The following is a 24158-nucleotide window of genomic DNA, read 5'->3' on the forward strand; positions in this document are numbered from 1 at the left end:
GGCGGGTGCTTTTGAAGACAAAACTACTAAAATCTTAGAGGGCTTAAAACATCCCTTGCCCAATACTCTCGGTCTGGGAGCTCCGGTTAACCCGCTCAGTCGACCCCGGCCAGTTGGCTCTTGTCCTGGCTTGGGAGCTCCGAACGGGTTACCCAGTCGACCCCAGCCGACCGAATCGTGCCTTCCAACTGCAGTCCCTGTCCTGGTAGCTCCGGTTGACCTGCCCAGTCGACCCCAGACAGATGCCTTTGGCCCTGGTCTGGGAGCTCCGGACGGCTCACCCAGTCGACCCCAGTTGAATACTCCAGCTTTTAGTTTGGGAGCTCCGTTTTTTTTCTCCAGTCCACCCCAACTAAAATCTTTTCCTCATCCCTCTTTTGAGGAATTCTGCAGTTTGGCTAACACGGTGTCCTCTGGTTCTCCGCGTGACCCACTGCCTCCCAAATTTTGGAAGGCCTTTCAGGCGGAACTCTTTCAACCGTTGCATTCTATCTGCCTCCAGTCTCTGGAGTTGGCATCCGTCCCCGAATGTTGGAAGTTAGCAGTAGTGTCACCTCTGCTCAAGAAGCCAACGCTGGACCCGACTTGTCTGTCCAACTATCGGCCAATTTCCTCGCTCCCCTTTCCTATTAAAATCATGGAAAAATGGGTGACCTGCTCGCTCTCAGGTTTCCTGGAAAACATCGGTTGGTTCGATGAGGCACAGTTTGGCTTCCGCCCCGGGCACGGGACGGAGTCCGCGCTTGTAACCGTATTGAACAACCTCCGCTCGCGTGTCGACAGTGGTCGGGCAGCCTTTTTAGTGCTGCTCGACATGTCGGCCGCGTTTGATACGGTTTGCCATCGAACCCTCATCAGGAGACTTGAAGAGTGTGGGGTCACAGAGGACGCAAGAGATTGGCTCATATCTTATCTTGACAGTCGGCAACAGCTGGTCTCGCTTCCTCCTTTCTGTTCTGAGCCAAGGAAAGTAGGGCAGGGGGTGCCACAGGGCTCGGCCATCAGCCCAATACTTTTCAATCTGTACCTCCGCCCCCTGGTCCAGCTTATAAAATCTTTTGGTGTCTCGGCTTTTAATTATGCCGATGACACCCAGCTGGTCTTTTCCTTGGAGGGCATTAAGGCAGTCTCGCTGGAGACATTCCATCGCTGCATGGCAGCCACAGCGGACTGGTTGCAGGCCAACTCCTTACAATTCAACAGTGCTAAGACGGAGGTTCTCTACTGTTCCACAGATCGGATCTCGCGGGCACTCCCAGAGAACTTTTGGCCTGCCTCCTTCCCCGAGCCAGTCTCGGCTGCGTCATCTGCCCGCAACTTGGGGGTGATCTTCGGCCCAAATTTACAGCTTGACTTGCACGTCAATAAAACCACGTCTACGTGCATGATGCGGTTACGCATGTTGCGTAAAGTTCTGCCCCTTCTCCCCGCCCATGCCAGGCCGGAAGTAGTTTGCGGTACTATACTAAGTCGCTTAGATTATTGTAACGCACTACTTCTGGAGGCCCCAAAAAATCTAGTGGGGAAGTTACAACGAGTGCAGAACATGGCCGCCAAGTTGGCTCTCTCATGGCCTAGGTCTAGCTCTTCTACCCTAGCTTTGAGAGAGTTACACTGGCTCCCGGTACATCTGAGAGTGCTGTACAAAGCTGCTTGTTTAGTGTTCAAAGCTGTACATCAGTTGGGCCCTATACCTCTGCAGAATATGTTCTCTTGGTACTCTGCCCCACGACTTCTCCGATCCTCTTCTGCGCATCTGTTGGTAGTCCCGAGGTTCCAGAGAGTCAGGATGGGTGGCCGCTCATTCAGTGTGGCAGCGGCCAAACTTTGGAACTCCCTGCCTCTCTCCTTGAGAAGCCACAGCAACTATCTTCCGTTCAGGAATGCTCTTAAAACGCACTTATTTCCTAAAAATGCCGTATAAGTGAATAGTGCTGTCGCTCAAGTTCAAGCGCCAGGATGCCCTTTGGGTGATAGGTTTGCGCTCTATAAATACACTAAAAAAATAAATAAATAAATAAATCCCATGGTTGCTGATGAACTGGCCATGAAGTCCCCACACTTCTTATGAGAGAGCGAGTATTAGCCCACAGAAACCAATATTTATTATTGAAAACAATGATTTCCCTGATAAAAATATTTAAAAAATGGTACAGCCCTTATCAATCATTCCAACAAGATCGCGCAGAGCAGTATCTCCCCGCTAGGAACATAGAATTAATATATATGTATCAGTGCAGACAAGAGAACAGAAGGTTACAGGAGAGATAGTGCTAATCATTCACTATGGCATTGTCACATCAGTGTGGCAATGTTCAATGCCACATTGAGGCATGAGTGGCAATGTATCTTTTCAGCATGGCAATGTATCTTTTCAGCCTTTCTCCCAGTGCCATGGCTGTTGTTAAAAATGTCAAGATCTAGCCTATGACTGGGTTATTAAAAAAACTAATATGTTGTGACGGGAACAATATTTATTGTAAAAGAGATTTATGTTTCTGTAAGGAACATCACAATGTATATTGGGAGTGAAACAGTGTTAAATTCAGTGGATGGGAATAAACACTACAGATCATGAGGTAGCCCAATATTGGAGAGCGCCCGCTTGAAAGAGAAACAAAGCCTGTGGGATAAAGTAGAATTCAGGGTTACAATGTCCTTGGCATAGGGAAAAGAATACCAGTTTCTAATTTTTAAAATTATAATGACACAGAGGGGGGGGCATACAAAAATGGCACTTTCCTACACCTGTTTTCTAGGAGTAGCTCATTATGCTGGATACACCCAAGGGGTGTGCCGCGGGCTATTCACAGGGGAAGATGGCTTGTGCCATATTGGATTTGGGTAGAGAGGGTATTGTGGGTTGATTGTTTGATGGCCAAACCTCCAGGAAGTGATGTAAAGTGGGATGGCGAGTCCTCACTTTCCACAAAAACAAAGATGGCATAAAGGTGGGACCACACACATTCCTCAGATCACTACTGGATTGAAAAGAAGACAGAACAAGCATTTACAATGCAATGGTCTCGGCATCATTAAAGGTAGAGCTATTGGCATTGCTCATGACATTTCTTTTCTTTTTTTTAAATCATCATTAAATTGCATTGTCATTTACATTGCCAATAGCTTAATCGTTAAATAAATGGCATTGTCATTTGCAATGCCAATAGCTACACCCTACACAGAGCCACCCTCACACAGACAGAGCCACCCACACATAGAGCCACCTACAAAATGGCATTGTCATTTACATTGCCAATAGCACAACTAGGGGAGCAGAGGCAAGAAAAACGAGTGCAATCAGGGGGCAGAAGGCAAGAAAAACAAGTGCAATCAGGGGGCGGACGGCAAGAAAAACGAGTGCAATCAGGGGGCAGAAGGCAAGAAAAACGAATGCAATCAGGGGGCAGAAGGCAAGAAAAACGAGTGCAATCAGGGGGAAGAAGGCAAGAAAAACGAGCACAATCAGGGGGGCATAGGCAAGAAAACGAGCACAATCAGGGGGGCAGAGGCAAGAAAAATGGCAAAATTAGGGGAGCAGAGGCAAGAAAAAACGAGTGCAATCAGGGGGCAGAAGGCAAGAAAACGAGCACAATCAGAGGGGCAGAGGCAAGAAAAATGTCATAATCGGGGGAGCAGAGGCAAGAAAAATGGCACAATCAGGGGAGCAGAGGCAAGAAAAATGGCACAATCAGGGGAGCAGAGGCAAGAAAAACGAGTGCAATCAGAAGGCAGAAGGCAAGAAAAAAACGAGTGCAATCAGGGGGCAGAAGGCAAGAAAAACAAGTGCAATCAGGGGGCGGACGGCAAGAAAAACGAGTGCAATCAGGGGGCAGAAGGCAAGAAAAACTAGCACAAACAGGGTGGCAGAGGCAAGAAAAACGGCACAAACAGGGGGGCAGAGGAAAGAAAAACGGCACAAACAGGGGGGCAGAGGCAGGAAAAACGGCACAAACAGGGGGGCAGAGGCAAGAAAAATGGCACAATCAGGGGGCAGAGGCAAGAAAAAAACGAGTGCAATCAGGATAACATCTCAGGGTAATTAGACCTTGGATCAGTGAGAAGCAACTCACATTCAAGCATGCGTACTCCCTAAGATGATCATTATACCAAAGAGCAGTCCCTGCAGCATTCAGCCACTCATCCACCTTAGTATCTCAGGGTTATTGCACCACACGGTAGGAAGAGCAATAATAAACTACTTATCCTACTTGACACAGTATCTTGTTTCACCACAGAGCTGCGACAGCCGCCGTACACCAGGAACCACAACTGTGAAACACAATCCTCGTCATTGATAAGCGAGCAGCCTGCTCCATCCTTGCTGCCCATCCCAGGCATGGTTCAGACCTCACACCCACGCGGGTATGCACATAACTATAGGCTGTGCCGCGCAACCCCATACATCTCTCAAAACGTATGAAAAACCTGCCAACCTAAAGAGCTGTATACATGTCAAGATGATATCCAGGGGCGGGGATTCATTAACAGCGAAGCACGGGTTATGTAAAGCCCCACTGATTAACTTGGGAAAGGCATTTTGAATCCTATGCCCACCGATTACCATAACAGGCCACTCAAACCATACCCAAGGTTAAAACAGGGCTGCAGGGTGCGAGGGTTAGGGGCTTTGCTTGGAGGGAGGGAGGCTCTGCTTGGAGGAAGGGAAGGCTCGGGAAGGGACAAAGGGGGTTGGGTGCAGGACGGGCAGCTATACAAAAGGAACGGAATCAAGAGGGGATATTACATGCAGAGCACAGCGGACAGAAGGCTCTGGAAGATGCAGGCAGGCTCATACCTGGGGGGCTCCGCTCTCCGACGTGTGCTGCAGTTTCTTCCGCTGCGCTTCCAGGTACTCGCTGAACGGCTTCTGCAGCGAAGGACTGATGCCCGGCACAGTTCTGCGGAGGGAGGCCCGTCCAGGGCAGAGAGACAACATGGCAGGAGGGAAAAGGAGGGAGTGAAGTCATCCGTGCAGCACATGAGAGCCGCGGACATTCAAATGTCAGCCCGGGCCCTGTTTGAAGAGGCAAATGATTTGCGGTTTGTCGCGTCAGTTGGTCGGGCAGAAATGGCGGCGCAAAGCTCCGAAAACCTTCGGATTCTGGCGTGTTTTTGGCTTCTGAGTGACGGATGACGTAACAGGTGGAAAGAACGCCAAAAACACGCCCCCGAATCCGAAAGAGACGGGCTTGATTGGAGTGACGCCCCTCTCCTCCAATGGCTGGCCTCCGTTTAGGAAGCCAGCCAATGGAGGAGAGGTGGAGGAGAGAGGCGGGTTCAAGCCCCGTCTAAAAAACATTAAATCTCCGACCAAAGACTGCGCAAGCGCAGCCTTTAGGTCCTCGACCTAAAAAGGACTGCAAAGGACCCAGCAAAGAGAGGCCGTACCAAACTCTGGACTACATCTGCTGCACCTTAGGGACCTGCAACGAGTACTGTGCTTGCTGGGCCCAGCTGTGGAAAAGAGCTCCAATTGTTCCTGAACTGAAGCAGTGATTCCATAGGCTTGTTGACTAGTCTCCTGTTAAGCTTCAGGACCACCAAAAGCTAAGGATACCTGCACTCTACTAGAGCCCAGCTTCATAGGAATATTTTACCACAGTAGGAGGCCGAAGTGCCAGCAGGGAAACAGAGTCCTGATCTTTCTGAAAGGTCAATAAGCAGAGGACTCCACTGCAGCATCGGGTGAGGCTGGAGATGATCCCTGACGTTCGTGAATACGAGGGTGGCCCCAGGAACACTCACTACATCTCCGAAGCATCCTGTATCCCCACATCAGGACCATTTCCTTGCTAGAACGTGGTAAAGGAGAAAATTGTTCTAAGGTCTCTCAGAAAGCTAGACTCGATATATAACTGTCTCCCTGGACCAAAGAGCTCCCAACTTATTGTGGCTCACCCAAGAGAAGAATGGTAGTCATTCTGGCCAGTTGCGTCTGAAATCGCTAACCAGAGTGCACTTTATTATACTTAAAGTAATTAATTTACCTTTGAAAAAAATATATCTCTGGTGTCACTCAACAGATTTTTGTCATTTTTACGTCCATTTAAAGATAAAAATACACACTATTTGTATAAATTGGTGTCAGATTTGTATTCAGTTTTTTCTTACTCATTCACTGTTTTGATACTTTTAAATGTTTCACACTACCGGCGACTGAGCAATGGGTTTTATTAAAGAAACCTAGCTGGACCTAATAAAGATGGGCATTATTACATGGTAAGGACAAACAACCACGGCACATAATTCACTTTCCCTTAACAGGCTCTTAATCAGATCCCTTGACAGTGTACCCAAGAAAAGACCCTACCTCCTTGCTTACATACCACATCGCAGTCGTATTGTCCATCAAGATCTGGATGGAACAGCTCAAATTGAGAGAAGTAGGGAGGCCTTAAGCACCAGCTGAATTGCCTCAGCTCTAACAGGCTGATATTAAGGAACAGCTCTCCGGGAGACCAGAGGCACCTATTTTCGATGTCTCCAGATGGGCACCCCACTCGAGAGTGGGGGCATACATCACTACTGTGGCCACAGCTGGAGGGCGATGGACATCTTTCAAAGAAAGTTCTCCTACTTCCCTCAACAGACCATATCTTCTGCAGCGTTCCGAAAGACACAATGGTGTTGGACAGATCTCATGCTGAAACCACAGCCTGCAGAGGCACCAGTGCAGAAACCTCATGTGCCAATGGGGGTGCAAGACCAGGAGAATACAAGTAGTCAGCAGACATAGCAGCTGGAAGACCATCAGGACTGGAACTCTGTGCCTTCCTGAAAGGATGAACCCATTGTCTTGATGCCTCGGAACCTCTGAGGAGGAAAATTGCGGAGTACAGTAGTGTCCAGTACTACCCATTTGAACAAGAGAGATTCTGACAGCTTCAGGTTAGATTTTGGCCTGTTGATCACAAAGCCCAGGTTGAACAGCAGTGTTTCCATCAGCTGCTGAATGTTCATCAATAGCTCTGTTGACTCCAATTTAATCAGTCAGTTATCCAGGTACAGAAAAAAGTGTCCCCAACTGTCTGAGATATGCTACAAATTACCAAGACCTTGGTGAAGACCCAAGCTCAATCCAAATGGAATTACCGCAAATTTGGTAACTGATAATGGGTGTCACCCACCACAACCCGTGCCACTGTGGACTAGGGTTAAGATTGTAGAGTGTCAATATAGAAGTTAAGAGCTCTATTCCTGGTGTATCAACGGTTGTGTAAGCTCCAAGGTGCAGCCCATTGGAAGTGAAGCATCTTTCAGTGTTACAAGATGCTCAGTTAGCAGAGAGGCCAGTATACTCTTCACCCATGGTCGTATCACTTCATAATCAATCAATTAATTTGGATTTGTAAAACGCGGCTAATCACCCATGTGGGTATCCAGGCATTGAGAGTGCTGCTGCTGAGGCTTAGTCGAGCATTCAGGTCTTGAGTCCTTTTCTGATTTCCAGTAGGGAAGATGGTGTCTGTAGGTGGAGGAGGAGGCCAGGTATCTGGAGGAATGGTGGGAGTTTAGTAGGTGGTTGATGTATGCTGGTCCCTCGTTGTGGAGGGCTATAAAGGCAATGAGCATCTTGAAATGGCCCCTCTTCTGATGGGGAGCCAGTGGAGCATCCTGAGGTGGAGGGTGATGTGGGACTGCTTGGGGAGGTCAAGGACGAGTATGCTTGTTGCGTTCTTTATCGCCTGCAGTCTCTTTAGGCGGAGCGAGGTGATTCCTGCATAGTGAGTGTTGCCCAGGCTTGTGTGACCGTGCGTCTGGTGTTGATGGGGAGCCATCTAAAAATCTTGGAGCATGTGGAGGGTGTGGAAGCAGGCAGATGAGACTGCGTTGATTTGTTTTTTCATGGTGAGCTTGCAGTCCCGAATAATGGTGTGGGTGCTGACTAAGTCTGTCTGTGTTGTTGCGGGATCTAGTTACGGGGCCACCAGGCGTCATTCCCTGGAGAGGTGTTTCCAAAGATCAGCACTTCAATCTTGTCTGTTTTGGGTTGTAGGCAGTTACAACTCATCCAATCTGCAATGTTTGTCATGCATCTACGGAAGTTGATAAGAGTTGCGGAGGGGTCTTCTAAAAAGGAGATGAGCTCGGTATAGCCGGAGCATGATATCAAGTTGAGTGCATGTGATCTTACGACGTCTGCCAGGGGGTAGGTATTGAACCGGGTAGGGCCGAGGGATGAGCCTTGAGGGACGTCACATAAGTTCTTAGCTACTGCGATGAAAAGCCGGGAGGCGGATTCTCTGAGTTCTGCCTGCGAGGAAGGAGGTAATCCACTTGAGGGTGTCTCCTTGGATTCCGATCTTGTGAAGCATTCAGATCAGGGTGTGATGTGATACTGTGTTGAATGCTGCTGCGAGGTCGAGGAGGATCAGGGCCGCTGTATTTCCTTGGTCAAGGATGGATCTGTTGTTATCTGTTGCTGCAATCAGGGCGCTTTCGGGGCTGTGGTTGATGCAAAATCAGAATTGGAACGTGTCCAGAAGATCGTGGTCCTCCAGGTGTGCTGTAAGTTGGGGGGTGAAGGCCTTCTCGAGAACTTTGGCTGAGAAGGGGAGCAGAGATATGAGGCGGTAGTTCTTGAGGTTGCGGAGATCGGCCGATGGTTTCTCGAGCAATGGCTTGACCTCTGCATGCTTCAATTAATTGGGGAAAGTGGCCATGGTGATCGATGCGTTGAGAATTGAGATGAGCTTGCTGTGGATCGTTTTGCTCCAGAGGTTGAAGATGTGGTGGGAGCACGGGTCCGAGGGTGCTCTGGAGTGGAGGGAGGTCATGATGGCTGTGGTGTCTTGCGTGGTAAGCAGGTTCCAGGTGGTGAGCAGGTGGTCGTCTTCTTCATTCAGGGGATTAAGAAGGCTGAGGAGGTTGGTGTCTTGGGGATCGCAGTTACTGTAGATGGTGGAGATCTTGCTGTAGAAGAAATCTGCCAGAGAGACACAGAGTTCCTGTGAGGTGGTAATGACGTAAATTATGGCCGAGGGGTTGGAGAACTTTCTGGCAATGTTAAACAGCTCCTTGATGTGGTTGGAGCTTGCGTCAATGCGTCACCCAGGGCACTTTTTTTCATCTTTTTCAGGAATAGGTAGTACGGTGGAACCCAACTCAATGCAGAGAAACACAGACTGTTGAGGCTGCCATTTGGTGGGAAAAAATTGGAATGCTCTGCTTCAGTTAGGTAACAGATAGGGAGGTTAATAATGTCAGAAAACTCGATGCTGCACAAAACCAAGACGGTGTTCCTCAAACTACCAAAGGCCATCACAAGGGTTAACAACTTAGGCAATTAAGAGGTACGGGGACAACAGCTGTGGATGCATTTTAATGGAAGGCATGGACCTTTGAACGCTGTTGGTATCTACCAGTGACTAGAAAAAAATCCTGTTGGAAGGTCCTTTACATGTGTATAACTTCAGTCAGGGTCGAAAACTGTTGTTTCCCTTGCTGCTGTAAAATAAATTCAGTGAAGCATACCCAACTCTGGAGTTTCTAGCGTCCTTTCCCCAGCTGTGCATGCAAGCGAGAAGCACCAGACACGTATTTTGCTCTTTATGAGCTTTTCAGTGGAGCATGGCAGGAAGATCTCCTTCAGATCAGCGAATGTCGGATGCAGTTGAATTGAAGAACTCGCTGGACAGTGCAGCAGAGTGGATTTCAGTCAGAGAAATAAAAGTAAACACAGCATTGTGACACAGTAACGCTGTTCATTCCCGTTCACCACACATCTGGTCCGCTAGATCAGCGAGATACACAGGACAGGATAAGAGATGCTGGCACAGTGCATGGATCAGCGAGATACACAGGACAGGATAAGAGATGCTGGCACAGTGCATGGACCTCCCCAATCCTTAGGGACTGTGTATTATTGCAATGCTGCAACTATGATCTCACATACGTTGTCAGTCGAGGTGGGTGGGGGATCATGGATGAGGGTGGAGTTGAGGTGCTGCTCGTGACCTTGCTCCAGTTCCTTCGCGGAGGGCGTGGTGTAGGTTTGGGGGCCGTGGCTTTGTCGAAAGAGAAGTGTACGCAGTGGTGGTCCATGCAGGGGGGTTGCATTTTGTGGTTTCCCCAAGTTCTGCTCTAGGCTATATTATACATTACGATATTGTGGGGTGTGAAATCGAAGGAGGATATCAGTAGGGAAGTACCCCCCTCCCCCAGAGGAACTAGCAATAATAAAATAACAAGAGAGAAAAAGTCCACTAGCTAAAGAAGTGCCTGAGGTTTAAAAAAGGGAAAAGTCTAAAATGCCCCTCTAGTAGTGCTATTACAGAGTAGTATACTTGTTTCAAGGCAGAGGACATCCAACCAAGATAAGACAGCTCACATATGAACTAGTAGATACAAATGATTGCTGTACCATGCTCTAAGACCAAAGTAACATTGAGCATCTAAAAAGCAAAGATAAGGGAGAGAAAAAGGAAGTAATTAAGTCTGCTGTTAACCCTTCAATGCTTAAACTAGGAACCCATGCTTTGTTGTTAGACATAATTCGTAGTGGGAAGAAAACCAAGAAACTGTGCCTGCTGAATCATTCAAAAGAATTGACAATAATTAAAAAAAATCCTCTCTCTCTCTCTCTGGGATCTCCTCAGGTGATTTAGCCTATGTGGTTTTTGAGGAGCGGGAGGAAGGGAATTAACAAAAATTGATTTGATTTCACCTTTGATTGCAAATATGTTAGCTGAAGCAAAATGGGCTTTAGCTGGCACATGCCAGGGGATAAGGATTCCCATAGAGAAGGAGACTATAATAAAGGGACCTAGTGCAAATCTGATCTTAAGTTTACAAGGAGGGTTATCTCCAACCCAATAGGAGTTTATTTCATCCTACTCCTCAACATGGAAAAAGCCATGGCTCAATGCTGAGGGCTACTGGCCAGACTCACAGCCCCTGATAATCTGAGAGATGTAATAGCAAATGATGGCACAGTGGAGTATAGGGTATTCCTATGGGTGACAGCAGAACAATAGGCTTGCTCTCCTGAAGCAAATCCAGGACCTGCAACTGGGAACATGCTCCATAGTGGTAGAATTCTCTAATAACCTTAGAGTCCTCAGTGGAAATATACATGGGTCTGAGCAATTCAAAAAGGTGGGATATTTGGTTCAAACAGTTAGGCCATACCATAGTAGTGTTCCTGTAGGAATCCTGGCGGAAGGAGGACATTAGCTTGGAGGGTTTTGTTGCTGTTAACAGCAAAGGCATTCTGCGGGATAAGGGTAGAGCTTCTGCAGGAATGCTGACCCTAATTACCTAAAAAGTAATTAAAAAGATTATCGAGCAGGTCAGCGTTTCCAGTGGAATACAAATCTCAGAAGTAGAGTTAGGTTAAGGAATAAGGAACGTAGGCAACTTATACTGATGAACATATACATCCATAAGGAAGAGTACTGTAGGTTAACTATATGGATTGAAGAAGACCAATCTCATCAGAAAGTCGTGGGGAACTTCCCTGGTGCTATGGTAATTATGGCACAAGATTTTAATATATGTCTGTATCCTAAACAAACAGATGAGGTGCTGCAGGAGGTTCTAGAGTGTTCTGGGATAAAGTCTAATCTATTCCCAGCATGCAGCATTAACCCGTTTCGTGCTCGCATCGTTCGGTGTTCGCGTCAGCCAATGACGCAGCCCCGCCCACCTAAGAGAACGCCTGCACTGCGGCGGAATGTTCGCCACGGTAAACGGGTTAAGAAAGAGGGCAGGGTGTAAATAATGGGTTATGTCTAAATGGGCGATTTGAGAATGATAATCCGGCAATCCAAACATTTTGTTATGGCAACCAAGAATGCCCAATTGATTACATTTTTGTTTCAGTCTGGCATTACCAACTATACTTTGACCATAAAAGATGGTTTTACCAAGGGAGTGACCACTGGTTAATTACAGCCACTCTATGCTTTGAAAAACCTTCAGTGGTTGCTAAAGCTCTGCCTCTGGGTACAGGCTTCACCCAGAGGCTCACAAAATGCTTTTACGCCCACAGATTTTCAACATTTGGCAGCATATCAAGCTTCGTAATGCATAGACATTTTCGAGGGGGTGAAGGAAGATAGAATTATATGGCTCAGTATTGTTTTGGAAAATGTGTTGGCTTGTATTTGTGTAAATATGAATAAATGTGTAGTACAGCCAGCAAGGACAGGTAATAAGGGAAGTTGGTTTGATGCAACCTGGCAGAAAGCAAAACGTCACTTCAGGAGGATATAGAAACAAGCCAAACTAGGATTAAGTACTCATTTCAAATCAAATGAAATCAGGGATATTTATTGAGCGCACATATCACGCAAAGGTCTCATGGTGCTGATGGACAACTCTGACTTTCCGGATGGAGAAAAGATCTTGCTGGTTTAATGATCGAACAGCCATGTTTTTAACTCCCTATGGAAGCAGTTATGATCGGTTGCAATGCGTAGGTGTGTGAGGGAGGGGGGGGGGGGGGGAGGAGTTCATTCCGGAAGGTAGGCACCAAGAAGGAAAATGATGTTCCGCCATTTCTTGCAGTTCCGATTCTGAGAGGTGTAAGGAGAGATTTATTACTGGACCTTAATGGCCTACAAGGCTGGTACTAGCTAAGTCAAGTAGCTGGGGCACCTACCGTACATAATCTTGTGTGCTAGACAGAGTTTTAAACCTGGTTCTCTTCCTTACAGGAAGCCAGTGAAGGAGTTTTAAGCTAGATGCTGAGGGTGATCTAGATGGGAGATTCAGCACTAGCCTGGCCACAGTATTTTGCAGAACCTGTAGCCTGGACAGCAGATCTTTCTTTATTGGTGTCAGCAAGGCATTCCCATAATCCATCTGCACGATGATCAATCCCTGTACTAGAGGTTTCCTTGCTTCTATCAGGATCCATTTAAAGATTTTGCGCAAACTGTACATGATGCCAAAGCAGGTGCCTATCGTTTGGTTAACCTGGTTCTTCATTGATAGTTGGTCACCAGTTAGAATACCAAGATTACACACTGCTTGCCTAGGAATTGGACAGGGGCCCAGTTTGGAAGGCCACCAGTCTTTTGACCAGTACTCATGTCCCTTCCCAAAGAGTATCACCTCGGTCTGGTTACCGTTAAGTTGCAGATGATTAGGACTCATCCATCTGTCAATATGCAGCATGCAATTAGTGAATCGTGTTTTTGTATCCATGGGGTCAGGACCGAGGGTGATCAGAATCTGAGTGTCATCGGCGTATGACACTACATCAAAACCATATGATCTGATCACCCTGGCCAGAGGGGTTACATAGAGATTGAAAAGCGTTGCGCTCAAAATAGGAGCCCTGAGGTACTCCCATCCTTACTGGTCGACTGCATGAAACCACCATAAAGGAAATAAATGGTTTAAAACCCCAATACAAGCATCTTCTTAGAGAAAAAAAGAAATTGAAGGTAATAAGTCAGGAGACCAGAGAGCTTTTAGGCGGAGTCAACAAAGTCTGTATCCCTAACCAGGAATCTCTTGCCTGTATGGGTCTCATATATGAGGGGTTTATATGGTTCCAGCCAATGTCGCCCAATATATAAGTGAGCTCCTTTAAGAGTGCTGATCGAGTTGGTTCTCCATAAAAGAGATAGAGAAGTAAATGAACATATTTAGCTAACAAAAGCTACAGGTCCAGATAATTTTCCAGCTGTTTTAATCAAGACTAATAGTGAGCGGTGGGTCAGGGTCTATAGCGGCTTGTTTGGTTATATAAGCATAATGGGCCTTTACCCCTATACGTGGAGGAGCTCCATCGTGAAACTTATACTAAAAAAGTGTAATGGTTCACAACCCTCACATTACATAGTGATTAGCCTTTTAAATATCTCAGATAAAGTTTTTTTTCAAGATCCTATTAACACATCTGAATGAATAGGTACAGGAAAATAAACTCATTCCCAGAGCCGCAGGGGACGCCTGCAGACGACGCCTACCGACGCGCAGGGGTACTGCTACGCAAAAGTTTCCGGCTCCAGACTGACGCCTGGGGATATTCTAAGGTAAGGTAAGGAATCTAACACTAACGTGTTTCTTTCAGATAAGATTGGTTTGAGGAAGGCCATTTCACCATAGATGATTGTTTCACCCTTTGGACTGTTGTTAGGAAATCATAGGCAATCAATCAGAAACTGTGTTGCCGTTTCATTTATTTCTGGTTTTCGATCAGTGCAATTGGTCTCGCATTTACGCGAGTTTAAGCTATTGGCATTGTAAATGAGAATGCCTTTTATTTAAGTTTTAAAAACAAAAATAAAAGGCATTGTTCTTTGCAAATGTGAATAGCTCAAATTTTGAGTAAATATCCTCGTATTTTCCAACAACTAGAAAATGAATGATGGCCTCAATCAAAGCACGAGTTAGATTGGTGGAATGAACTAATTTGCCCTGAAAGCCAAACAGGACAATAAAGGCTGCATATGTGCATCTGTTTCATTAACTAATACTCAAAGTGGAATACTGAGAAATTATTTCTGACAGTTATTGGGAAATCACAGACCAGTACCATACCGACCCCTGCTACAAGAACCCTCAGACCAAAACTATAAAAGATGGCTGTCCAGCCACAGAACAAAATGGATGTTACACCAATGCAACATGGCAGATGCATTAAATGGACTGAGACCATTTTGTGATGCAGTCATGAAAGAACCTATAAAATAAACTTAATTCTGCAACACAACGTCTTTGAACAGATTACTTTGCTTACTGAGGCGCTATGGTTTTTGCTGTTTTGATTTCTCCTTGAATCTCGATCTGGACTTTTGTTACATGGCAGAACACTGGATTCTGAATGCTAATTTCACCTTTGTTGATTTACCAGAATTCTGGCTCTAGGCTCAATGTTCCAGTTACTTACCTTCGGTAACAATGTATCTGGTAGAGACGTTGTCTAGCTGCAGATTCCTTAACTTAGAATTATCCCCAGGCGTCAGACTGGATCCGGAATTCTTTTGGCAGCGGCACCTCTGCGCGCCAGGAGATGGCGCCACATGACCCCACTCTGATGTCATCCACGGACATGACATCAGTGAGGTCATATAAGTCCCTCCCGGCGAGCTGACGTCAGTTTTCTTTGGATAAACTTTTCCGCTGCACAACGCGGAGCCACCAACAAAACTGTGACAGTATGGGAACAGTGTGCGAAGAAGGAAAAATCCGTAAAACAAAGAAATCGGATGATGCATAACATCATCATAAAGGACAGTGTCAGACACTGTATACCAACAAACCAAGAAGTAAAGGCAGAGCATCGCTCTGAGAAACAACCCCGCGAAGCGTAGACCCTCCCCAGAGGCTGAGTAACAAGGGAAGAATGCCCCGACAGATAACAGAAAGACTGCCATTACAATGCAGAACTGTGCCGGCCAACAAGTGTGAAGCACAGGAAGAACAACAATCCACTGCGATATGACATTACAAGGAATGGCGCTTTCCCCTGTAGAGATCGAAGGGCCGAGGCACAACCCAACAGATCCCACATAAGGCGACTGCAGAGGAGACCAGAAATACTAAACGAATGGAGGAGGTGGAAGGGAGGGATAGAAAAGGAGAAGACCCCACACTGGAAGGACCAGAGTGGAGGAATACAGAGAAAGGGAAAAATAAATCCCTTTTGAAGGCAAAAGCGAAAAGCACTGCTCCACAGGAAGAGATGCCACCCATGAGGGAGGCGGCTGCAGAAGGCAAAGTCTGAGAGGGTCGCACCATCTTGAGCATCCTGGATGAAGATCAGTGCCAATTGAAAGGTGGCAAGGTGGAGAACCCCACCTGGAAAGGTCCTCACAGAACGGGGAGGATGGAAGGGCGTTAAGGAATCTGCAGCTAGACAACGTCTCTACCAGATACATCGTTACCGAAGGTAAGTAACTCGTACATCTGATAGAGACATCTAGACGCAGATTCCTTAACTTACAATAGATACCACAGCCATACCCCCAAGGTGGGAGGTAGGTCTGCGACAGAACAACAGAAAATGCCCGAGAGCACTGAGCCGGCAACAGGGTGACAGACTATGGGGAAAGCTGTGGCTGTGCAGCCAATCAGCAGACCAAGCAGCTCGGAAGAGCAAAAGAAAATGGGAGTTACAGGCACCACAAGACGACCCGAAGAGCGCCAGTCCACACCTGTGTGAATAAGAGATGGAATAATGGCACTAAGCCATATCCCAGAACAGGAGAGTTCATAATGAAGGAAGAAGAACTACTCCCAGAGCCCAATGGTGCGCTAAGTTGGCACCAACCAAGATCTAGATGACAATATGGAGTGACATAATCAGAGCCCACCCGGCGGGCCTACACAAGGGAGGCCGGACAGGCAGCAGCCAGGAAGCGAAGGGCAAGAGGCAGGAACTGAGCAACGTCCCAGAAGTACAGGCGTGAAACATAAGTCACGCCAAGTGCAATACTCAGTCACAAAAAAGCGACAGGGTCGGACAGCAACAGAGGCGGACCAAACTGAGGAACATGCACATAGCAGACCGCTACGGAGAAATGAAAGTGGTGTAGTTAAGATGAGTACGGGACTGCCCAACGAGGCAACTTGAAGGCCAAGGGGATGAACGCACCCAAAGAGACAGATGCAGGGCGCAGCACCCAGGACGACCCTCAGAGAAGGAACTGTCCCGCAGGCACACCAGACACTGATAAGGGTGACACCCGAAAGGAAAAAAGACAAACATCCAAGTGCCTATAGAAACTGTGAATAAATGCATGCAGAGCTGTGGAGAACAACATCAGATCCCGGAACCACACCTCCGACCGGGAGGAGAAATGAACCCCCACAGAAGAGAGGGACTGTTTAGTACATGAACGGGACAGACAAGACCCCCAAGAAGAAGAGCAACCAGAAGAGGAGGCCCACCCCAAGGAGCGAACCACGAGAACCCTTGTTGCCGAAGCAGCATGAAAAGGCACCGAAGTGTACTATAAAACGTACAAAAGAAACACGACGGTGAGCAGAAAGATGGCAAACCTGAGTACAAGGCACCCAACTACTCCCCAAAAAACTGAGATATAGGACCAGTCCTCGCAGAAGCGAAGATAGGCTGAGGCTTATAAAAAGAATACCTGTGGTCAACAACATGAGGGTATATACAGAAAGGACGAGCCACGAGGCCAAAGCAGCTGCGGGCGCCATAGCAGGAACCCGCCTAATGCACCAGTTGGCAGGGTAGCAGCCTCGGAAGAAGCGCTGAGACCTGTCACGTACAAGGATTGGTGGGGGGCGAAAGCCCGCAAGGAGGCACTGGACCGCTGAGTCGGCATGGGTATTAAATAAAAGGACCCCATCAAAAGGCAGGTCAACAAGGCGAGCCCAAATATTCACCGGGAAGACGTCATCCCGCAACCAAGCATGGCGGTGTAGTGCAACAGATCTGGCCATAGCACGGCCTAAGGACTCGGAGGTATCCAGGGTCGACCGGATAGTAAATTCTGCCGGATCACGTCTGTCATGGATATGATGGAGGAGGTCAACACGAGCGCCCTCAGAGGTGGAAGAGAAGAGACTTGACATTCCCCGAACCGTGGTGGAGAACATCCAACAGGGGTCACCAGGCACGGGAACCGAAGGGGGCTGCATACGCAGATTGCGGACGGCCATGGAAACAACTCTCATAAAGGCCTCGGAAGCCCTCCGAGGAGGGGACAGTAACTCATCTGTGGGTGAGGGCTGTAAGCTGAGCCGCCCACTCCAAGGATATTGTTCGATAAAAGGAGGAGCAGACCAATGTCCAAAGGTAGGAAGCCCCATGGACAAATGAGGATCCGGCATTGACGGATGTCGGGGGTGACGCGGAACTTCCTCCGGAGAGGACTCGATGATAGTCGTCGAGGCGGAGCCACAGCATCCTCGGCCGGCATTGACTCGGCCTCGGTCGGCGCCGACTCGGCCTCAACCACAACAGGCTCCTCACCTGAAGTAAGCAACAGGCAAGTCTACGCGCCGGAACAGCTCGGCTCAGCCTCTGAAAAGGTAGCCACCTGTCCGGAGGGCCGAGGGGGACTCCGAGACGAGCTGCAAGTACTAGCAACCACCTGCGACGCCACAGGGAGCCCCACTGTGCTACGCGGCGCTTTATGGGTGCTATGGGCCGAAGAGGGGGACCCAGCCGGGTCGCGCCCTGAAAACGCCATACTTCCATCATCCCTAGAGGCACGGGGCTCAGCCGGCACCAGGGGCGTACCCACCAGTGCATGCAGCGGTCGGTCCAAGGACGCCCCAGGGAGAGGAGGGGACCCAAGGGAGGCCTGCAGGGCCGCGGCATAAGTCGCCATCTGGGTCAGAGTTGTTCCCGCACCAGGAAATGGCAGATAGGGGAGGGCAGACTCTCGGGGGCACTGAGAAGTCCGGGAACTAATGCCCCCTATAACAGGAGGAAGGGTGGTCGATGACCTCGGCAACATGCGCCAGGACTTACCAGGAACGGGCGAGCGACGCACGCCAGAACCAGACGGCGACCAACGCTGCAAACAGAACCTACTGCCATCGGGACCTGCCGCCGAAGAGGAGGCTGGGGGCCGTGACTACTCCAACCGGAACAGGCGAGCCGAAAGTAGCTCCATAGGGTCTTCGGCTTTAGTTGTTGGCAGGCGTTGCAATCCGTCGAGTCGTGGTGTTCGCCCAGACACCACATGCAGATAAGGTGTGGGTCCTTCGTGGACATTTGCCGTAAACAGGAAGCACCCGTCTTAAAGCTCAAAGGCATCGCACACTGTTCCAGAAGCAAAAGCGTCAAAAGGGGCCTGAAAACAGGCCAGAAGAACCGCTTACTCCGGATCAGAGTTTACGCGGAAAAGAAGGAAACTGACGTCAGCGCGCAGGGAGGGACTTATATGACCTCGCTGTCGTCACGTCCGTGGACGCCGTCAGGGCGGGGTCATGTGGCGTAGCCCCCCTGCGTGCAGAGGTGCTACTGCAAAAAATTTCCGGATCCAGTCTGACACCTGGGGATAATTCTAATTCAAGGAACCTGTGGCTAGATGTCTCTATCAAATATAAGGGTATGATTGGATGGTAGCCTTACTGACGTAGTACCATGGGATGACCCTAAACATTTCATTAATGCGTCCCGATATACAGAAACCAGACTGTGTTGTTTGTGTTCCCATCTGAAGCAAACCTGGTCTGACATATGAGGCTGAACTGTTCCTACTGGGTGAGAGCCAGGCCTGGGTTGCAAATGGCTGGTTTCTGACTGGAGGGGCATACCGAGGAAAAAGATGGAATGGAATACAGCCCCCAAAATACACTCCTGGCTGGCATGAATTAATTAAAAGATATTTCTAATACCAGAGCAATATTATTAATTCCTATCTGCCTACATTACTCATAATTTCCAGTGGCTCCCATCTTTTCTCCCATTCCATCCTACTACTGAGTCCTCCCAGGTTTTCAAACAACAGCACTCATTACCAACTGTCCCTCTCAGTCCTTTCAGCAGCTGGGAAGGGGTCTATGGCTGCAAATGGTTGACTACTCGCTGTCATTATTCTCTACCGTTTTACACATGAAAATTCCAGGATGACTGTGGAAAGATCCACTCTTACCCATTACTTAACTGACACTACAGAAGAGCTAAAGTGGAGGTATTGCATATTGATGCAACGTCTAGAAAAGTAAGGACAATTCAACCCTTTGAGCATGTGCACCACTATTATCAGCAGTTTGTTTATGATACAAACGATGCCCTATTCTGATTTTACAAAATAAACAGAACCCTTCACTTTAGGCAGAAACATGTCACTTTTTAAAACTGTTCACATAAAATACTAAGTATTTTTTTTCCTGCTAAACTGCCTAAAATGCACAGACTTGCAGAGTTTGTAAAGTGTGGACAAGCCGTATAGCCTCTTTGACGCGGCGCGAATTCCGTCGTGGTGCGGCCGAATTTGACGTGTGCGCAGTACAGATGGCCCTTGGCTGTCCGACGCACATGAGCACTGTGACGTCGGACGGCCGGGGGCCGAGCGACGCATCAAAGATCTTAAAGCTATATACACAATGCAATTTAGACAAGCGCATAAATCCAGCATTAGACGTCCTTAGATGGCTCGGCCTTGCCATAGGTGACCCCGGTAGCGGAGTCTCACAGGGCCTATTTTGGCAGTTGGGACAATTATTTCAGTGCTTTTTTTATGCAGTCACACTGCCCGGATCAAGTTTTTGAGACCTCTATTTTTAAAAAGCAAAACATACTCTAGGGTGACAGCAATGGGGTTGTTATCTGAAATTTGTTTTGTGGATGTTGCAGTAGGAATTGCATGTTTTATGCTTTTTATTAAGAAATGTTTTAAAAATAGATTGGGTTAAATTGGTTTTAAATAGCACGGTTTTGTGTTTTAGACCGCTTTTTATATTGTAGGCTTGTTTTAGATGGTTTTACGGAAGATTGCTTTTATCTTTCACTTCAAACCGCAGCAACATGAAAGTACGTGTCCTGTTAATCTAGTGACACCAACTAGTCTCCAGCTTTCAAAGCCAACACGACCTGAGACAGGGTAACCATTTTGAACTTTTGCTTTCAGAAGAAGAAGTTCATGATCCCAAAATTTAAGATTGGAAGCTTGAATTACCAAGGTCTCTGGAGAAGGATGTGTGGACAAGAATTGGGGGGGTCCCATGGGCAGTGTGGTAGTATCTTGCCACCAATCTATTAACTGTTGGAGCAGAAGTGGGCTTCTTCTATGCCAACAATACCGGTTCCAGTAAGGCATGAAAGGGAGTAACGGTTCTGGGGTTGGGCCAGTAGGCTGAAGAACATCAGTGAGCACATTTGTTTTAATTTCAATTGAGGGCAGAGGTAACTACAGAACATCTGCCAAATTGTTCCTATATAGTGGAAAGAAATATCCTCAGGAGGAGAAGGACTTGAAGGGATCTCTATTTCTATTTCAAAAGAGGTATAAAGACCATTGGCTTGGCAAAAGTGAGGCCGGCAAAATCAACAGCTGGAAAAAAGGACGCTGATCCAACCCCTCTTCAGCCACTTTATGATCTAGGTGATCAGAATAAGGCCCAAAAAGATCATGGATAGTGTTGCGATACTTCTCCACCACCAATAATCTTTGGATCCATTGTTAGATTAGGCCCTTACACGAGGCGCTTCATGTCTCAGCTTGTAGGAGAAGGTGGTAGCACTAAAAGGGACCAAGAAGGGAGAATGGCACCGTATGCCTCAGTAGTGGAGCCATCTGCGGCATCAGGATTGGGTGCGGCATCTCATAACTTTAGATCAGCTTTGAGGGAGGGGCCTGGTCGTGGCTGTAAGGGGGCTCCTAACAACATTTGAAATGGCATGAACATGGGCATGCATTATGGCCTCATAGGGAACAAGGGCGTGTGAGATGGTGCTGCCGCCCTACAGAAAATGCTGAATGTGACATTAAGTAATGTGGTTGGATCCGACCCTGGGGACGGGAAGGCTGGATAAGGTGGCATAGGCACCTTAGGCCGCTCTGGCTGGGAAGGCTCAACTGCAGCCTTACCTCTAGAAGAAGCTTTGCATTGCATGTGTTTATTATGCTTCATCTGTCTGCTTGAAGAGTGTGATGATGGTGATATCAAGTGGGCCCAGGAGGGATGCCTTACTCGTCTCCGCAGGCCTGCACTATGAAAGACTTTGAATCCCTCACCGTAATTGCCTTGGGGTGCATACTGAGGTAAGATTGATGTGAATTTTAGTCATGGTCTGATTTCAGGAAGCTAAGTAAAATAGTGTGTGGGTCAGTCATAGACACCTGTCCCTTGCAATCCCTACAGGGTTTAAAGTCCGAACACTTCGGGGAGACATAATAGCAGTGTAGTTTATTCATTTTGAGTTATTTAGAGCAATTAGGCATGAAACCCTCTGAAAGATTAAGCTATGGGTCTGTGTCGAAGGCGCAGTTAGTGGATGCTGTAACAACAAGATGGTATGGCTTTGGTGACCTTAACAGCCACTGCCATCTACCAGCGTCAACAGCTTTACTCCAGATCCAGTCCGACGCCTGGAATAATTCAAGCGGTATGGAAGGTAGAATTATCCATCAGAAAGATTTTTTTTTTAATAATAAAAAAAGTTGCATAACAATGGTTAGGAGGAAGATATTTTCTTTTAAGGTTTGAAAATCTCTGGGTTCGGGCAAGGGTTTCCCCATCACCTTTGATAGAAACAGTGTTTTTTTTTTTTACCCAAAGGTGAACATGTCTGCTCTGCAGCAGAGAAAACAAAAGATGGAGTCGACAGGAGCTAGATGGAAATGAAAGGCAGAGCAGATATCATAGGCTTGTAAACGGAGCCTCTATGCTCTTAAAGTGCTATGATGCCAAATTCAGCTCAGTCCATTACTACCACTTATCAAGGCCATGACTTAAGGGGTGTAACTACATTAACAGTAACCACTGTGGCATGGTCTCATATGCAGGGTTCTATAAAGTGGAAGAGCAGATGATATCTACCCAGAGATCAACCAAGCAAGGGTTGGCTAATATGCAGCCGTTCAATGTTCAGGATGTTGCATCATGAGCTAAAAGATAAGGTAACTTACAGATAGCACTTTTTGGCTGGAAGATCTCATTGTAGTCTTCGGCATTCTGAATTTCTGTCATTGATTCCTTCTCATCCGTGTCGTCATCACTACTCGGACTGCGGCGTTCACTGTCTGAGTTCTGCTTAAATCTGCCAAAAGACCCAAAATGTCAATCTAAAAAAATTGAAATGTCACAGAAGTGCATGGCTTTGCAGCAATGACGCTCAGACAAGGGGCTTAAAAGGCAGCTCTGAAAACAGGTGTTTAGAAAGCCATTAACATTAAAATTCAGAAACAAATCCTTCCTCTTCCAAGGAATCATCAGTATTACAGTTCATCTCCCTACCTTCTACAAATAAAAATACATGCCTGACTTAAAAGCAGACCACAGCATGTATCTGAACTGTGAAAACAAATTGCTCAGCTGCAGTCTTGTGACCATTAAAAACCACTTACACGAGTACTAGGGGAAAAAAAACATATACCAAAAGTTATATTTTGATCTGATGGAATCAAGACAGACCGATCTGGTGTAAAGGTTTACAAACTTCTTTTGCTATGAAGAGGGGGTGGAACACACCTGCCATCTAAGCAAACATTCCTCACTGCATTGTGATATACAGTTTGCGATACTTTCAATAATTTACAAGTAAGAAAGTGTTCCCCCATTGGTGGGTACAGCGAGTTCTGACATTTCGGTGATATAGTAGTGTACCTCCGACCCATGTGCACTGGCAACCTAGGGATGCAACTGCAAGCTTTGGAGTGGGACTGACCGATAAAAATTCAAGCATATGTTCAAGCACCGCTAAAAAGACCTGCTGAAGCTGGGTCATCAAGCAGGAACACATATCCAGGAATGCAAAGAAATAACATCACTAGCTGCACCAACTGATGGTGAATACTTCTCTTTGATGGATTCATTCACCAAGTGAACACCATACTGAACTGGAGAAGGCTGATGCATGTTATGTATCCACTCGAAAGAGAGGAGGGAGACTATATTGTTGTGCTGCAATATATTGTTTAAAAATGAATTCAATACAATCAGATGGCAGTACTGCAACATATGAAATTGGGATAGATCCTCATTGGCTAGATCAGCTTATTTTATAAGGTGGAAATAATAAGTACAGACTGGTGGTGCACAGACAGAATATCGAGTTTTAAATGCCAACATACACAAATATAGAGTTGGAAATATCGTGATGCCGAAATATCGACAGCAAGAATATTGTGGTAAAGACTATCGACTTGGAAGTAAGAAATATTGTTTGTAAAAATATCTAAGTCATTAATATCGTTTGCAAAAATATAGTTGTTTAAAATATCGATGTTTTAATTAATGTTATGTATTTTAGTATGTATTTTTAAAGTATGTGAACTATTTTTTTGTATAAATATTGCTTTTGATTTTTAATATATGTGTTACATTTTTAGTCGTTATTAATTTTATGTTATTTAAATTTTGCATTTTTAATTTCTGTAGCGGGTTGTGGGTTTATAGGGGGATACGGTGGGGAGTAATTTAATTATAATAAATTAACTATCATTTTTATCTATAAGTGTTTATTAAATGTAGATGTTGTAGTGTTAATTGTGGGAATTAATTTATTATTAATTAGTTGGTTGTTAATTATTAATTTGCAATTAATTGTG

General features: G+C 46.7%; 1 protein-coding gene across 3 annotated transcripts in view; it reads right to left on the reverse strand.

Annotated features, from left to right (window-relative positions):
• The window catches only part of KATNB1 (katanin regulatory subunit B1), a 633244-nt gene that overhangs the window by 249214 nt on the left and 359872 nt on the right, over positions 1–24158 (reverse strand). For all 3 annotated transcript variants that reach the window (XM_086945006.1, XM_086945005.1, XM_086945004.1), the window contains exon 14: positions 22518–22648. In XM_086945006.1, the coding sequence (XP_086801132.1) occupies positions 22518–22648 (131 nt within the window). The remainder of the gene's footprint in view (positions 1–22517; positions 22649–24158) is intronic.

Source organism: Lissotriton vulgaris, chromosome 12 (assembly GCF_964263255.1).
Source record: "Lissotriton vulgaris chromosome 12, aLisVul1.2, whole genome shotgun sequence".
NCBI lineage: Eukaryota > Metazoa > Chordata > Amphibia > Caudata > Salamandridae > Lissotriton > Lissotriton vulgaris.